Source organism: Fukomys damarensis, unplaced genomic scaffold, assembly GCF_012274545.1.
Source record: "Fukomys damarensis isolate Sample0158 unplaced genomic scaffold, DMR_v1.0_HiC HiC_scaffold_39, whole genome shotgun sequence".
NCBI lineage: Eukaryota > Metazoa > Chordata > Mammalia > Rodentia > Bathyergidae > Fukomys > Fukomys damarensis.
Window position 1 is genome coordinate 17,482,607 of NW_022900951.1, and position 19,116 is coordinate 17,501,722.

Consider the following 19,116-nt stretch of genomic DNA (forward strand, 5'->3'; position numbering starts at 1 on the left):
GATTCAGACTAAGACATCCTGATAGCAGAGTGAATGCTTGCAACTACATATTGCACGTCAGATCTATAATTATAATTCATGTTAAATTTAACAATGTTTCATATACTTTTTCTGTGCATATATGAGTCCCATTTAAAAGGAGCAGATCATGCTTGGGCAACTGTTAACATGCTCCATCAAGTAAAGCCAAAAAACTTTATTCTAAACCTTCAATAGCATTTACACCACCTTTTATCATAAAGTGGTAATTAATTTACTTTCCAGGGTTTTTGTTTTGTTTTGTTTTGAGTTTTTTGTCTGTCTGTTGCAGTACTTGGGATTGAATCCAGAGCCTCTGCAGTGAACTACAGCTTGGGCTCTTTTTTATTTTTTGTTTGAATTTAGCATCTTGCTAAATTGAAAAGTTGCCCAGCCTGGGCTCAAACTTGCCATCCTTCTATCTGAGCCTCCCAAAGTGCTAAGATTATAAGGCATGTAACACTCCAACAGCTACTTTTCAGTTTTAACTAATCATTGTCTGCAAATCATGTGCTATAATTTGTATAAAATGTGAAACAATTTCACTACTTGAATCAAAACTTTTCATAGTATTTAAAACTTTGATATGATTCCTTTAAAGCTAACTTGTTAATATTTAGCTCTTTTTAAAAACTACTTCTCAAGAATTAAATTTGTAAACCACTGTGAAAAGTATCTCAGTTTCTAATTTCTCATTCGAAGGATGCAATATGTTGTATGAAATAATTTATTACCAAAGTGAATTGTGAATTTTACATTACTATATCTTTTAAGATATTGCACATAAAATAATTTTATAAAGTAGAAAGTACAATGTTACTATGATAATCATTATTAGTGAACAAGCTAAATTGGTTTGTCTTCAGAATGTTTATACTGAATGGAAGAGCAAATTTATTTGATATTTTTCATATGATTTTTTAAAAGGAATACTAATTAGATTAATATAATGTTTTTTAATTAATATAATGATTTTTTGCAAAATCAGCAATGCCTCTGTTAAAGGGCTGTTTAAAAGAAATAACTAGTGAATAATTTTTACTTCTAACCCATATGTTCTGGCTTTTGACATAGAAATAAGTTGATGTAAATACCTGCAACCCACCCCTTTTATAATGTTGCCGTGGCAACTCCCCAGGCAAAATACCTGTTGAGTGGAGCTTCAGGCTTTGTCAATGCCAATACAGAAGCTGCATTTAATTTCAGTTTAAATGCAAAATCAAATGCCTCTGTTAAAGGGCTGTTTAAAAGAAATAACTAGTGAATAATTTTTACTTCTAACCCATATGTTCTGGCTTTTGACATAGAAATAAGTTGATGTAAATACCTGCAACCCACCCCTTTTATAATGTTGCCGTGGCAACTCCCCAGGCAAAATACCTGTTGAGTGGAGCTTCAGGCTTTGTCAATGCCAATACAGAAGCTGCATTTAATTTCAGTTTAAAAGTTTCTTCCTTTTTTGTTTTTTGGGTTTTTTGGCAGTTTCTATAGGGAGCAGTGTACCATAGTTCTTTCCACTTCATAGGCTATTTCATCACCATGGAGACCAGATCTGCCCACACAACCAAGATTTGAAACCATTCCTAGTATGGCTAAAACTATGGCTTTGGTTCTAGAGGCCTTCTGTAATTAAAGTATATTGTATTGTTAAAGAAGAGTTCCTGCTTCTTCTTTTGAAGTATTTATTGATTTCCCACAAAATAAAAACAGGCTTTCTAGTGCTATACTAAAGATTTACAATAAGGAGAAGGAAAATGTCATCATGACACCAGGTACTAGTTTTGTGTGTACTTGTGTGTATTCTACATACTCAGTTACTAAAGAATAGCACTTAATTTCAAATTATGTTAACAGTATTCCTAAAGAGTAGTAAACACATGTAATATGTACTTGATGGTGATCTTACAATGCTCCTTTTAATTTTAGTTTGAGATTTTTCTATTGTTTCTAAATCCGGTTTTAATGTCATTTTAGATTAATTCTGCACTTAGAATAAAATCAGTATGAGAAAAATTATTCTGGATCCTTGATCATAAGTATGCATGGACGTAAGGGGGAATTACTGTAAATCTAGTTACAGCATATCTACAGAGATACGTTACAATTATTTATGGAAGATCACACAGATCAGTATGTTTTGTAATGTGTTCTTTAATATATATAGTGTGCATATGTATATTTATGATACTGATATACTTGTATCAACAAACTCTGTGGAACTTTGGCCTTATTTGTAGTATGTATGTTTGTATCTTTGAATCATTACTGTATACGTGTGTGTGTGTATATATATCTATATATATATATAGATATATATATAGATATATATATCTATATATAGATATCTCCAAAGTTTCAGAGGTCTTTGATGATCACTTTTGTGATAGATTTACTAATTACACCATAGCTGCTATAATTTTTTTGTTTCCCACTTCACCCCAAAATGGCAATAATCAAGGGAGATAGTAAGTAGTTTTTGGTGGAAATTGGGAATCCCAGATTCACCCTTCATTTTGCACATCCCTACAAAATGATCTAAGACAGCATCTCTACTTTGATGGATCTATTTTTTCATATTAGTAGTCCAAGTTTTAATCAAATATACTAAATAAGAATTTTTACATTCTAATCTTAATGAAATATGAAATTGTTCTTATTTTAAAAAATAGATTATGAACAAGGTAACACCATAAACTTGTTATAAATTTAATTTATAGACAGAAAATAGACTTACTAGATTGTTTTGTTAGCAATTTATTACTATATTTGAATACAAATTATGTAGTAACATGCAGATAACTATGACATTTCAAACATTTGAATTTTACAAAAGGAACTCTCACTTCACCCTCATGGAGTTCTTCTATGATTTAAGTTTTTTGTAATTTTACTGATGAGTGTGAAATTCAACATGTGATGCCAAATGTTAAGCACAGATATAACTGCAAAACTTGTGCAGCAGCTATGATATGAAGCCATTTGTATTTTTGCATCAAAGCATTGAGTCAATATCCCTTCAATACAAATTGCTTCTTAAAATATATTTGCATGTTATAATATGTAGATTAAAGATTAAGATTTATGGTAAATCTATGATGTAGTTATAGATTAAACATTTAAAAGATATGGGAAATGTAATTAAATTGAGATTATATTTATAACACATTCAAACTAAAGAAAAACTATCAAGGATATATGACTGTTGATGTACAATTTTAGGTTCTTACAAACATTCCTTGAATTTTCTTCTTTCTTGGCACTTGCATTGCTGGATAGAGTATTTTTGGTTCTCCTTAAATTCCTTTTTTTTTCTTTTTATTGAGTTTATTGATGCATTCTAGGTGTACAGTACAGTTACATTCATCACTGGGCTCTTGTACCTTTACATGACAGGTCTTGGTTCTCATTTTTCCCCTTGTCCCCTGCCCTCCCTTCACCCCCTCTTCCCCTCCCCATTTACAAACACTTCATTTCCATTTTTTCATTTTCTCATATTTTTTTGTATTTTCTCATATTTTTTTGTATGTATATTTCTCATATTTTCCCTTCCCACTTCCCCTACACCTTTAGCCCTTTTCTTCCTATTACACATTGTCAATTATACCATTAGGATCTTATGTACTATTATGGTTTTTCACACCAGAGAAACTATTCGGTATTTACACATGTGTGACTTATTTATTTCACTTAGGAGTATATCCTCAAAATCTCCTTAAATTCAATTGGCAATGCCCCCAAAGCAGCTTCTCCTTGCCAGAATTGTTAATGAACAAATGATCCTAAATGTCAAGCTGCTATGCCAAGGAGGTTATTAATAAGGCACTAACATTTAGAAGTTATTGAAGGAGGGAAATCAATAAGGCAATTTTTATAATATTGCAAGTTCAGAAAGTGTAGAAGTCCATTTATTTCAAGCCTCTATAATCAAAGCAATGTAATAGCATGAGAGGAAGTAATGTCGGTCGATAGACTTTTAGTGTAAGAATCATTCTGTTTTGTGCTAGTATTATAGGAGGGAATGTGAAAGATATTTTTAAATAAATCAAAAGACTTGGTGAGTGTTTTCAGAGGAAAACCATGCATTGTTTCGAGGATACCATTCTAACATATGACTGTATGATGCTTTGCTTTTCTACTTTCTTTTAACTGTTTCAACTCTGGAAATTGTAGAAAATAATAGTAACAGAAATATCTAGTCTATTGAAATGCAGATTTATCCAGATGGAAAAAGATTATTGCTCCATAGATACTTACCAGTTTTGCATTTATCAGCAGATAGATCTCAAAATTTGTAATGGCTATATAATGTACCTATACACATATATACACACATACATATATACACACACAGCAAGAATTCTCCTTTGTACTGGTGTAATACTTTTCTGAGTCTTTGATTAATACTAAGTAAAATCTTTGACCATTGTTCATTTGATGTTTGTATGAGATTCTTGAACTTACCATACCAAACTTCACACTGAACGTTTAAAATGACTGAATTTTATTTGACATAGCCTATATCCCAATAAATCTGGAAACATATTAACTTCAAAGAAATGTCATAGAAAGTTAAATCGTTAGGAATTTTGCTTTAAAAATCACTCACTGTATTCTAATACACCCCATACACATATAACCATCTGTTATATTCTTGTTTAAAATAATGTAATATTCAACTCACCTCTTTTTCGCCTCAGTCTCCTGAGATAACATAGTACTGGAACTGATATTAAATGTTATTTTTAAGTAATCTGATCAAAGCAAAATAATAGTACTAGGGTTCAATGGTACAGTGCATGTTTAGCATGCACAAGGCCCTGTATTTGAGACCCAATGTGTGTGTGTGTGTGTGTGTGTGTCTGTGTGTCTGTGTGTCTGTGTGCTGTGATATATAGATATAGGTTAAAATTTCACAAAAACTGTGTTACTGTTAATTTGAAAAATATGTATGGCTTCATTTATTTTGGCTCACATTTTCAAGTATTAGGAAGTTGTGTCATTGACTGCTGACTAAAAAACTAAGCAGTAAAAGCCCAATTAGCATAATATCAGATTTTGCTAAACACAGATCAAGTTAACAACTTGGCAGAAGGACATAACACTGAGCACTGAACACATTAAACACTGATCAGTAACATAGGAAAAGGACATAAGTGCATAGTCCTTTGTTCTCTTGTTTATTTCGCATAGATTCTGATGGCATGAACATACTAAATGTATCTTCATAACCCCAGATCTGCAGGTACATGTAACTTTACCTGTTATTTTATCAGAATGTTCAATTTTGAGAATGCAGGTGTGATGGGCAAATTAAATTGCTTAAGTCATGGAAGTATGATCAGTGTTTTGAAGATTTTTATCACATAAGTAGATCAAAGTTTAGATCATGTTGGAACTGCCTTTCAAAGTACTTGTAAGATAGGAAAGAAAATATCCTGGTAGGATTGGAAAGCTCAGAGGAGAACCTATTGAATGAAATAGACGAGAAAAAACTCACCTTTTCATTTTGGCAAAGCAAGAGTTGATCACAGGTGAAATATATTATATGATTCATTTGTTCACCAGATCAGCCATTCTCCTGAGTTAATTTACACTGATTATCATCCACATGAAGATCTAGCTAATTATATCTTGTTAATGTAAAGTCGAGTAAAAGTCTGTAAAGTTGAGATACTTTGAAAATTCTAATAACTTAAAGAACTACATTGTTTATTTCTAAATTATTTGGGGGTTTTATAAAAGAGACTTTTCTGTAGTGGGTTCATATCTCAGCCTTTAGTGATGTTACTTCTATAGTTATTTCAACTGGATATAAGAACTTTAAAAATATTTTAAATAAGTAATTGTTAATCCTAGAATTGGTTGCTAAAGTCATTTAGCTTGCCAGGAGAATGCTACTCACCCACACTGCTGAAATAACATATATATTTATATTTATATATATGCCTCATAGGCCGTACTGAACAATATGTCTATAAAATCTCTCCCATTTTCCATTTTAAAATATAAATCGTAACATTTATGATAATTATAATGTGGCATACTTCTTAGTATGTTTTTCTAAAGTATCTATAGACACTTCATTGAAGATAAACTAGTGGTAAATTTAATTACTATATCAAGTACTTCTGTGACTACTAAACCTAAAAGATGTTTTCAAGTGTTGCTAACACATAAGTTTCACTTAAAGGGTAGGCTGAGAGTATAGCTCAGTGGTAGAGAACAAGTTTAGCCTGTAACTGCTATCATCGTATTTTAGAGATTTCCTATGCATTAGTTATATATCAGCAGCCTTTTGTCCTGTTGTTCCTGGTTTGCCTGGTTTACCAATATATTCATCCTTTACATTCATAATGCACATACCCAGACACAGTAGATTAAGTGTGTTTGGTTTGCATATCTTTCTAATTGTTCTATTTTACCTCAAATAAACAAAAAATATTTAACATTAAATAAAATTTTAGCTTTTGAAAAATTTTTAAGCAGTTCTCCAGGGCCTCTTTTATCCTCCATAATTTCAGTAGATCTAGATATTTCATCAAATTCCTCAGCCAAAACTTTAAAAGTGTTTTAGCAGTGTGATACACTGCTATACTGGAAACAACTAAAAATAAAATGCTGTGTGAACTCCCTAACCTTAAGGCTTTTGACTTAGAAAATACTTGTTTATGCAGTACCACAATCAGCTTTCAACAAGCCTTACTCATTAGATATCCCATCCCTTTGTGACTGGCCTAAGCAGAAGCTCAAACTGCAGTGGGCATAAGAATCACCTGAGTTGCTTGTTTACGGATTTTTGTGTTCTATACCCAGAAATTCTGATTCTGTAGATGGGATGCAGAGCCCAGAAATTTGTTAACAAGCACACCTCAACACCACTCACAATGTAGCTAATGGCATGGCCATTAATACCTCAAAAGTACTGTGCCCTTGGGATTTAATCTTATGCTAGTATACACAAACTGGTAGCTAGCTGTAACCATTTTGAAATAGTTATTTTCTCCCTCTGTCCTGCACTATGCCAAAGGAGTAAATTAAAGAAATGTTTCCAATTTCCTGGAATAAAATTCAGCAATCTGACTTGATTTCTGGGGTTAAATAGACATCAGAAAACACACTAGAAATTATACTTGTATGATATTGTTTCTGCAGGGAAATGAGGGATGTATTCAAAACAACTTACAAAATATCTGAATTGCATAGATAAATTAAGTACAATTTAACTTTAGAAATGACCTGGTATCTGAGGTTAGATTGCCTCTGATTTTGCTGTTTAAAATTCAATGACTTTATGAAGCAAAGAGGTAGAAGCTGAAACTAACTTCCCAGGATTATAACCTTTGGAAAAATTTTGTATTATGTTTTGTTTCATTTGACTTATACACAAAGATTACTTCTCAGCCCCTTTTCTGTCCAGAGGAAATGATTTTTGAACTATGCCACATGTGATTTTCTATATACCAGCGTTATGGGCAACATGTACTTTTCCCTGTTGTCTAAGGGAGGTAGTAATGAACAGCATGCTTTTCTTTTCCCTCTTCCAATTTGTTTTTTCTTCTGGACACTGCTCAAAAACACAAGAGGATGTTGCAGATAAAATTCTGCTCTAGGATAGAAATAATAAATATTGCTGATTTGTGCCTTTTGACACTATTTAGAATCATCATAATAAAGTGAACTAAGAGAGACTACAGGGTCAGGGATTTAGCTCAGTGGTTCTGCTGCCTGCCTTGCAAGCACAAGGACCCGAGTTTGATCCCCGGTACTAAAAAAAAAGAGAGAGAGAGAGACTGCAGTTTATTTTATTTAAATTGTTCATAGTTTCTCCAGTCATTCAGATATTTTATTTTCTTCTAGTTTCTTAACTCCTTGGTATGTGTCTTATACTCAGATGAAAAATTACCCTTTCATCACATTTACTGTATTCATTTCTCTTCACTTTGTATTATTTAATATGTAGCCTCTTTATCTGAGTAACACTAGGTAGGCTATTCTTTCTCACTGATCAGAAGATGGTAGCACATATATCAGAGTAGTGAGATAGTCTTCTGGTCAGAAGACCAGAAAATCTTTCCACATACTACTAATTGTATGAATTTGTGGAAAGAACTTGTATAGACATACATTGTAAGTTTTTTTTTAAAGAGTGATCATTTTGTATATGTATGTAGAATACTTTCAGCATGGACTTCTATGATTAAAATCATAGATGTGAATCACAAGTTTAGAAGTGGGAAGAGATTTATCTAAATGTTATTGTATATATTTGAAAGATTGGCATTTCAAACAACCAAAATAAGCAAAAAGTGTCCAGTTTATGGCCAAGTAGACTTGCATGCCAACAGAAAGACATTATGGTTATTAAAACCATATGCAATTCTAGCCATATTTTTCTATTTTCTCTTCATGGGTATTGCATGATGGCATTTCTAATACAAATACTAATATGCTTTGGAATAATGGCACTCGCAGGTCTTTCATCATATTGTATCACTGCTTTATCATATTAGGCTAATACACTGCGAGAGTTGGTAGAACCTCTCCATGCCAAATCGGATCCACTTCTATTGGCACTCAACCCATTGGACTCACAGATTGATAAGCTAATGTTTAGAGAATTTAGATCGGAGAGAGTTGGCACGGCGCAGACTCAACATCAACCTCTTGCAAGCAACTAAAATGGCCTCGTCCTTGCTGTTTATAACAGAAAACAGACTTGTAAAAAGCTTAGATCATCAAGTGTTTTGGATTGGGGGCCTCCCTAAAGGGATGTTAAGAGGGGCAGGCCACTCTTAAGAAGAATGCGAGCTTTCTACAGTGGCACTAGCATAAGATCAAAGCCAATCAAGATGGAGCACAGTAACAGAAAACTGCCTTTTCTATGGGAGAACAGAAGGGAAAGGGTCTTGACTGGGGAAGGGCTCTGTGATGGAACCTCAGTTGTGTTGTCCTGATACCAGGAAAATAGAGTGATGAGCTCTGCTCATTAGAAAATCCTGGCTGTTTATGGACTCTTCAAAGGCCTCTTTTAAGGCAAAAGAGAGGAAGCAAATTCTGTATTAAGTGTATTTTGCATTTTTAAAACTTGACATGCTGTATTGTACTAAATTAAGTGTAATCTATTAAGGCAAGGTATACTGAACCTGCTCTAAAACTTAATATGTTTAATCTACTATAAAGTGTATTCAGATGCAACACAAAAACTGCTTTCCGTGACAATAATGAAGGAAATTCCTTATGCCAGGCTTTAATGGATTCCTCAGCTAAAATACTCTCTCTTTATTTCTTGGCACTTGTATTCAAGTGGTGTTACCTCTTGGGACGGGCATGAGCTATTCTTTTCTGTAAAATATTCCAAATCTGTAGGCTGTGGTTTTCATTTTTGAAAAAGTATTTTGTCTGGATGTCTTTCAAATTAGCTTCAGATATTATTTATTATTTTGTAACTGGGTTCCCCTATGGCTCATTATTGCGTATTCTTCTTCTGTGGTGGATGTGAAATTTCCTTTAGTTGGATAAGATATACTGTACTAATTTCAATGCTAATTAATGGATATTTCATACTGTGCAATGAACAAATAATTTAATATTGTATTTTGAAATGTTTTTGCTTCCTGTTCCTGCAGTGTGTAGTATTGCATATGTGAATACTTGTAAAAATATAATTACTTAAAATAAAAATATGACCAATTGGTAGATCTTTTTAGATAGCTAAATAATTAAGTATGCTTGATAGTAAATATCTTTCTAAGAAGAAGTAATCTATGCTTCTTTCTCACAAATGGAATTTGTGTTGTGAATAAAATCACATTGATCTGCCTCTGCTCTGACCATTTAATGTTTTTAAGTATATCTAAAAATGATGATTCTGATATGTAGAAATCCACCAAGAAGCATTTTGTGGCATTTAATATTAATGGAGTTTTCTTGGATTGTTCTCCCTGTTTAAGTCATAAAATTTTATGATCTGAAGAGTTTTAGTTTTTTCTGATTAAGGAATATGGTGACTCTACATTAATTTTCAAATATAATCATCCCTTAGCGTGGACTTTAAACTGCCCCATTATGAATTCCTGCCTCAGAGCTAGGTACCTTAACTTCTATGTCTATTGGTTAAATTTGCTAAATTCTGTGGGTAAATCTAGACTTTGTCATTTATGTTTGTATATTAAGTGTATTTGTCCTTCAAGGAACCGCCTCTTTTTTGGGTCAATAAAGCAATGCTAAGGATACCAGAGTTTTGCTATGTGAACTATTTGTCACAAAGAAAACTATTATAGTACCCTGAAAATTAATCTTTTGCCATATATCTGATATTAAACCACATAGTCTGAGAGAAATTGCATGCTGAGAGAAAAAAGTATAGAATAAACTTTAGCTATCTCTTTTGTCACATCTTTATGGAAGTCAGCTTTATTGCTGTCAAGGAATTCACATAAGCACAGGCCATGCTTGATTTTGGTGAAACTTATGGTCATTCTTGCAAGTATGTGTTTTACGCATTCTCTTAAAAAAAAGAAAAAAGAAACAGTGATGTTGATGGAGCCACTGGAACTGTCCTTTTAAATGGAGAGGGTGTTCCTCGTTAAAATCAAACTTTTCCATTAGAAAATATTAATGTTTGGGTGTTGTTATTTGGCCTAAAAGAAAATAAAGGACTCTAATTATGAGACAAGTAGTTGGTTATAGAGGGAAAACTAAAAGGTAGCTTTTAAGATCGTATGCTTTTTGCTCCAACAAACTGCCTTCCCCTTCCCCAGTTTTACAATAGACATAGCTAGTTGGTTTATATAAAAGCAATAATTAAGAGTGCAAGTATTTAATTAAACATTTCTAATTATAATTAAATCCCTGGAATATTTAATCATCTTTTACATAAAACCTGCAAAAACATTAAATCCATTAAAGGTATGTCACCTTACATATAAATAAATTATTCCTTGTGGCATACTAATAAATTAATATTCATAGAAAATATTCCTATGGTATCATTGCAAATGTTGATTGCCCTTTGTGACAAGAATAATGTTGCACATACTTGATATCATTAGCCTGGAAGACTTAAAGTACTCTGTGGTTATATGAGAACAAATGCCTCTCAGATTTGACTGGTGACTAATACCCCAGCCTTCCCTGTTTGTGATTTAACCTCTCCCAACCTTCTGTGCTCATTACATAGCTGTGTTGTGGAGAGAACTACTGTTTCCATGAGGACATCATTTGTCGAATTTTAAAAGAGCACAATTCCCTTCTAAAACATGTACTACCACAACCCATTACCCATTGTCGGTTTAGTTCTACAAGAGCCCTATTGGTATACAGTACTCATTAGTTTTATTTCCATATTTTACTCTCCTTCAATAATTGCCATCACAGGGCAGAGTAGGACACTAGAGTAAAATTGTAAGCCACTAAGTTTTTGTTCTTAATTCTCAACAAAGAAATATGAACAATATAACAGTATAGACTGTAGTAATTACACAGTCACCTAATAGGGCACCATCTTTAGAGTAGTTTGTGTATAAAGTAGGGAAAACTAATACTCCACTTGAATTTGTTCAGTGCATGGGGCACTCTGCCAGGTAGAGAATGGGAAATGCAAACAAGCATGACACAAATTCCACTCACGGAAAAGTCATGCAGTATAGGTCTCTGAAGAGGAAAACACAGGTGTATTGCAAAAAGTGCACAGGAGGAAAATCATTGGAATTTCCCCATGGGTCTTATATATCCCTTTTGGCTTTATTTTTTGTATCTGTTTTATCATATATTAATATAGAATAATACATGTTTGTAGGTTACCAGTAACAGTAGTGCTTTAACTGATAAGGGTACACAATCAAAAAGTTTGGAAACTACTGAGCCTGAATTATAAAGAAATGCATCAAAGACTTTGCAGTATTTGAGAAATACACTATTATCTGCTCATAAGCACTGTGCAAGATATTATAAAAAACTAGTAAATTTCATTAGCTAATCTTTTCTCTGAGCTTTTATTTATCATTTACTACCTGGAAATCATATGCAACCTATAAAAACCATACAGTAAGCTGTTGCGATGTAGTATGAATCTATATTCCTAGATCGACAATATTTTATAATTGAGCAGAATATAAATGAGACAATAGGGAGGATCTTCTTGAACCCCTGTCAAGTATGACAGCCAGAAAGTATCCTCCCTTGGCACAGAATACAAGTTAATTACTTAATTGTGGTCCTGGTCCTCATATCTATCAGTAAATAAGAGTTTATATGAGAAAAGGGACTTTATATGCACTCTTTGCTGTAACAAAACCAGAATAAAACTGTGTAATCTGACCCAAGACTAATTTACATGTTGTTAATGTGAATATAACTTGGGGGAAAATTTATTCCCTCATAGGTCCAGATTTCCTGAATAAATTAGATACAGATTAAAATACCATTGCAGCAGTGATACACTTCCTCATTAGGAATTGCAAAGGTTCCTATATATGTCTCATCATTTGAATGTAGTCTGCACTTTGCCAGCTTTCAGAAAACATTCATTCAAATTGTAAAAGAGCAGGTTTTCAGCCAGTGTTCCAGTAGTTGAATTGGCACATTGAAAGAAATTTAGTCGGGAAGCAGACCTCACCAAAAGCTTGCCTCGTCTTCCAAAGCAAGCCACTTCTAAAGGAAGAAAAGCAAGGACTGAAAAGAGAAGCCTGAAGAGAAATGAAAATGACATAAAGAAGAAGAGGGCAAAAGGAGAAGAACACAAAGGTGCTTTCATATTTTTGGTTGCAACAGTAGCCCCAGTTGACTTATTTGGTATGCATCTGAGAAAAATCTAGGAAACCAATTGAAAAATTATAAAAGAAAATAAAGGTCTGTTTTTGTCTTGAATGTTGAGTTCTGTGTTGTTTTGACTGTTGAGCACAGTGAATCAGATTTATAATGTGACTCTGCCCTTCACCCCCACCTTTGAAAACAAAAGGACTCTTTGTATAGTCTTTAAAATGTTAAATAATTGGTGGCATTTTGTGGTAGCCTGGCATCTCAGTCCCTCATCCTTACCATTCCACTACTGTGTCTTGTGTGGTGTTGCATCTGTGTATGATCTGAAAGGGGTTGACAGGGGCTTTCCAATCTCTGATAGGAGCCATTATCCCATTACTTCGGAAATGTCTCTGTGTTCAGTCTCACTGTGATTCCTTGTTCAAATGTGCTGCCCAGAGATAATTCATACTCAATTCTTACAGCCATCAAACAAGATTCTTTGTAGAATTATGTTGTCTTTTGGTTGAATGCTTTTTTTTCCTATAATATCAAGAATGGGGGAAAGCCTTTCACTTATTTTAAATACATATATATGTCATTTTTATATTAAATTTTCACTTATCCTTCTTAAAGTAAAAGTACATTTAATTTTATAAAAGTCAATCTGCCCCAGTATTCCACAATGTTAAAAGTTAGGGAAAAAGAAAACAAAGTCAAAATGTGACTTTGAACAAAATATATACTGACAGCAGTGTTAGGTAAAATGGAGAAGTGTTTTCTTTTTTGCTGTGCAAAGATACTTTTGCCTCCCTTAATTCATCAAACTATAGTTCGAATCCCTTTTGTCCTTTATCTTCTTTCCAGAACTGGAAAAGTAATTACACATTAGGTTACCTATACTTTAACTACTATTCTTCTCATCTGTTAGGCCTCCCATTTCTATCCCATGTTCTACTCTATGAAATTACATCTGGCTTTAGATGCAGTCTTGCCTTGATGCAAAAAGAATGATACTACTAAATAATTCCTTGGAGTCTTTTCCTAGCCTATGGCTTTATGAAATGGAATTATACTGTTCAAATGTATTCTTGTTTTTACAACTCCATTTACTTACTTTAAATGAACATGATGTTGTGCCTTCCTCATTCCAAAGCATTCTAAGTGAAAATTCTCTATCTTGTTTCTAACTTGCTTTTAACTCACAAAGCAGTTCCTCCTTTTTAGGGTCCTCCATCCATGAAAATCCTATAGCTGTTGAAAACACTGAAGGGTGAGCCAACACATAATTTAAGAGGTTATAGATTTTTAAGGGTTATAGATTAAGGGGAATTTTTTATTTTTAGATTATAATTCTAGCCTAAATATATGGTTGAGAAGTTTACGTTTATTATAGAGAATTTAGTGATAGTATGTGTTCATGAGCAACAAGGAACTTTGTAATGGAAAATTCAGTCATATCTAGCATTAGTTGCTAACCTCAGCCACAGAGCCAAAAGTTAAATATGAAATTTAATTAAAACTACTTTTTTGATCCTAAAGTTGATCCCTTCAAATTAAACTACTTATGTTTTAGGCTTTTGGGGCAATTTTAGGTACATTATTTTTTAAAAAATAGAATGCTGCATTCTGGGAGCCTTTCACTAATTAGGACCTATTGTTAAATACATAGTTGAAATGATTACTGAAAAATCGGCAGGACAGAATTCTTGTGAAAATTATTATTTCTGTAGCCAGACAATCCACTTGGAATTCTAGATCCAGACAATCCACTTAGAATTCTAGATCCACCATTTATGAAGTGTGACCTTGAACAAGGTGCTTTCCAGCCAAAAATGTAGATCAAATAGCTCTTCGGTTAGTATCGTGGCAAAGATTGAAGGAGATTGTGAATGTTAAGCATTTAACCTACTGCCTGGCACATCTACTTGTTAACAAGTATTAACAAAGTATCTCTCTTGAAACTTGTTAGAAAGCCTAAAATATTCACCAGGACCATGGTGGAATTAATAAAATTCCATATTTAGTTCACGGCCAATATAATAAATGTTCTTTAAATATGACTCTGGCTATTAAAAGAAACATCATATGGCCCTGTGTACCATGCCAAGCAAAATCCTAGTTTGTCTTTGTCCTATGATAAAACAAATTGACAACAATAAACAAAATGGCAGTTTTATTTATTCAACTAGGTCTGAAATCCTTACCCAAACTAGTACATAAATTTTTTTCAAAAATATTTAATTGGAGCACTTTCTTCCCAGGTCTTGCACTGCTAAGTAGCTTCTCAGTACATGCCAGAATTTTTCCTTATAGTTACATATAAATATATCTCTATATTTCATTTTAATTAAAACATTATTATTGATGATAATTTATAATCAGTTATTTACAATGTTCCAGGCATTACTATGGCAGTCACATGAAAACTAATCAGTGAAACAACTGGAAAATTTTTATAATCAGATATATGCCACAGAATGCCATTTCATCTTATAAAGTCTGGAAAAATGTGAAAATTAATCTAGTATTGATTAAACCAAGAGAGTTCTATTAACCAGCACTTCTCTGCTTACCAGTATAATAATAAGTAACATTCATTAATTTCTTTAAATATTAAATTATGTGCAGGATTATTTCCCTATGTACCTTTTGTACTATAATTCTTTAAATTTAATGGAGTCAAGATATGTAGTTATTTGCTATTAAGAAAATCTTTGTTTAATCAAAGAATCATATCATTTGATCATTCTAAAATAAATTACATGTCATAGGTAATCTTATTGTGCTTTCCCAGTCTTTCATTACCCTGATTTGCAGATAGTTTGTAAGTAGATTTTTCAGAGTAGCAAGTAACAACTTTATTGAAGTAACTTTATTACACTGGATTCATACCTCTCTCTCTCTCTCTCTCTCTCTCTCTCTCTCTCTCTCTCTCTCTCTCTCATCCCCCCCCCCCCTCTCTCCCTCTTCCTTTCTGCCTGTTCTCTCTCTGTTTTGTTGACATTACAGGTGAAACTAGGGAAGAAAAGTTAGGAGATTCCTTGCAAGATTTATACAGGGCACTGGAGCAAGCCAGTCTATCACCAATAGGAGAACATCGCATTTCAACCAAAATGGAATACAAGCTATCATTTATAAAACGATGTAATGATCCTGTAATGAATGAAAAACTACACAGGCTGAGGATTCTCAAAAGCACTTTAAAGGTAAGATATGAGATGAAAGCAGAAATTCCTTTCAGGAGATTTCTTTTTGAACTGAAAATGTATTAGCAGGTATTATAGTTTAGTACAAAATGGGAGCCAGTGAGGAGGAAGAGGTAAACAGAACTTGAAGCACTGGTAAAGAAGAGATGTTAATTTTTCGTTTAAAGTATCAAAACACTGACTATTATGTAATTTAGTTCTAGAGGAAAACAGGATGTGATTAATTTTTTTCCAAAAATGCAGAGCTGGTGTTATTCCTCAGTCTTTTGATTTCCTAAGATAAATATACCATATTGTATACTTATTGCAGTTATTAAAGGAACACAGCATGCATGCAGAATGCAATAGTGAATGTTAAAAGGGTTTGAAATACAGTATTTTGTGAGTGTTTCCTGCATAAACTACAGTGGATTTGCACTAAAACCACAGTGATTTGTGTTTGATGTAGAAAATGTATAATTGTTCTATTTACACTATCAGTTCCCAACTCACTTGTTACTTTCCTATTATATATTTCTATAAGTGCTTACATTGTTTACAGTCTTCTTATTTATGCCACACCCAGATTGGGAAGAAGGTGCTAAGGACAGAGGAGCAAAGAGGCAGGAAGTGGAAGGAGGCAGACGAGTGAACAGCCTTCACTGTGTGTGTATGTGGGTAGGGAGGACAAGGGTGGTGGAGACCTACCACACACACTGCCTGACCCGATGTTTACTCTTGAACAATCAGACTCAGGAAAGAACTATCATAGAGAATATCTTTCATGAAGCAGAATGCCAAAGGGCTCCACTGGAAGATAATTCAAATCCATAGCATGTTGCTAAGGTTTTGTAATTTTGAAATATAGTTGAGTATCAAAGAGATAAACAATAGAAAATTAATGATTTGAAAATTTTTCAGATAGTAAGCAAACAAATTTTCAGAGTCAATTAGCTTTTAACTGGTATTCATGAAAATACTACAAATCCATGGGACAATTTAATGGACTTTTGGTAACTAAAGTTACTTTAGGTAACTATCGGTAACCCTACAACTCAAAAGTTACTCCAGTGACCAACACTACTTCAAAGATATCTTCACCTTCCTTCCTTATAGAGCTTCCCCCTTTCCCCCTGTTGAGGCCCAAACTGTCTGATAGAGAAGGCAAGCAGGCATTTTGAAGACCAAGCCCACATATCTCAAAGACCCACTCCTTTTTCCTTCACCCCTCCCATTTTATGTTCTGTAGACTCCTGAAAAACATTTTCTTTTAGTGTCAAAGAATATGAGCTACTGCCAGTGTACAATTCAGTATATTTTGATGAATCACCAGGTAGATGGTTCTCTGCTTGACTCTCAGGAACAAAGAAAGATAAAGAAGAAGTCATTATAAAGAAATGGCCCTTATTGGTAAAAATTAACTACCCTTTACTTAGACATGGAAAAGTATTAAGTTATAAAAGAACAATTGACGAAGCAGTCCTGCATGTGTCTTGTTCCAGGAATTGTTAAAGGCACCCTCACCAAGTATAGGTCTTGGATCCCACCACCAGCAACTTCTAACATTCTCAGTGTCTGCTGGCCCTGTTCCATATCCTGTCTTGCCTCTGAGATCGGAACCACTTCTTAGGCACCTTGTTGTTTTCTTTCTTTCCCAACTCTGGCTCACACAGAGGCAAGCATAAAGAGTTTACCATATAGAAGGAGAAGGACAGTAACAGAGTAACTCAAGAGATGAGATGTGATAAGTCCACTCAGTGGCAGGGATAGAGTGTTTTAGGTACACAAACGAGGGAGAAAACATTTTCCCCAAGTGTTTAAGGAAGGTTCGATAAAATGAAAGGCTTTTGAATTGGATCTTAAAGCATGAGGAAGGTCTGCATAGGCAGAGCATAGCAGCAGAATAGGCCAAGAGAAAAATAAGATACATCAAGTGAGCAATACAAGGTATCTGTCTGAGTTAGAATAAAGCGCAGGAGAGCTTGAGTCTAAATACCTGAGTGGGGATATACCAAAGCCATTTCTTACGGACTTCTAGATGTTTTACCTATTAACTTTTTATTTTAAACTTGAATGAAAAATTGTTCCCATCCTGTTTTTTTTTTCTTTTCTTTTCTTTTCAGGCCAGAGAAGGGGAAGTAGCCATCATTGATAAGGTCCTGGATAATCCGGACTTGACATCTAAGGAATTTCAGCAGTGGAAGCAGATGTACCTCGACCTTTTCTTGGATATCTGTCAAAATACCGCCTCAAATGACCCACTAAGTATTTCTTCTGAAGTAGATGTAATCACTCCCTCTCTGACACACACTCATTCATACATTGAAACACATGTGTAAGTGCATTCGGCATACAGACCATCTAATACCTGCTGGTACTCCGAACAAATACTTAAGGTAGTTTTTATATCAGTATGTGGGACACTTGACAAGTCATACTTTGACGTTACCAAACTATATGAAATGAACCATATTTGATCATAAAACCACTGTCTTTAATGAGCATTTGTATATTTTAAATGCAGTCAGTGCTCAGCTTATGTTTACCATATTCAAAATCAACTATCTTTAATGATTTAAAATTAACTTTTACAAACAATTATGAATACAGGTGGTCTTCAAGTAGTAAAACCACAAAAAGGCAGTTTTCTATCTATGGTCATCTTTTCTCCCTTTAATTTTATATAAACAAGACTTCAAAAGTAAATCACATTTTTTCAGGTACAGACATCCTTATGGGTGGGAAAGAATTTAAACCTTTTTTATATTTATTAAAATGTTCTAAGAATTTTCTTAAACATTGCACAAAATTTAATGCTGTAGTTTTATTTTTGTGAAATGTAGGTGTGCATATAAGAGTTAAGCAAAATAGAAAAGCATCAATATAAGAAAAGTTCAGGTATCTAATATTCGTCTTAATAGTCTGTTAACTTGTGAAAGCTGGTTAATGGAAATACTATTCCAAATCTTGGAGAACACTTAATGGTGTATCAGGGCAAAGCTTTGTAAGATGTTTTTGTAACTAAGACCAAATTGAAGATAGAGCTGCTTTATTTTCTTGGTTTAAATCTTCCTTTATTTTTGTAGTGATGAAATGCTGATTGTGTACAGAAGAATTTAAGAATGGATTTTTTAAAACAGACTTAACTCACCCAGAAAGGCAGCTAACAGTC

General features: G+C 33.5%; 1 protein-coding gene across 3 annotated transcripts in view; it reads left to right on the plus strand.

Annotated features, from left to right (window-relative positions):
• Cnksr2 (connector enhancer of kinase suppressor of Ras 2) overlaps nt 1–19,108 on the plus strand; it is a 263,447-nt gene extending 244,339 nt beyond the window's left edge. For 2 of the 3 annotated variants that reach the window (XM_010607126.2, XM_010607127.2), the window contains 2 exons: nt 15,769–15,965; nt 18,068–19,108. In XM_010607126.2, the coding sequence (XP_010605428.1) occupies nt 15,769–15,965; nt 18,068–18,283 (413 nt within the window). In that variant the 3' untranslated portion in view covers nt 18,284–19,108. Of the gene's footprint in view, nt 1–8,528; nt 9,234–15,768; nt 15,966–18,067 lie in introns of those variants that run through there. The other variant, XM_010607128.1, reaches the window with a different exon arrangement.
• The last annotated feature ends 8 nt before the right edge of the window (nt 19,109–19,116 follow it).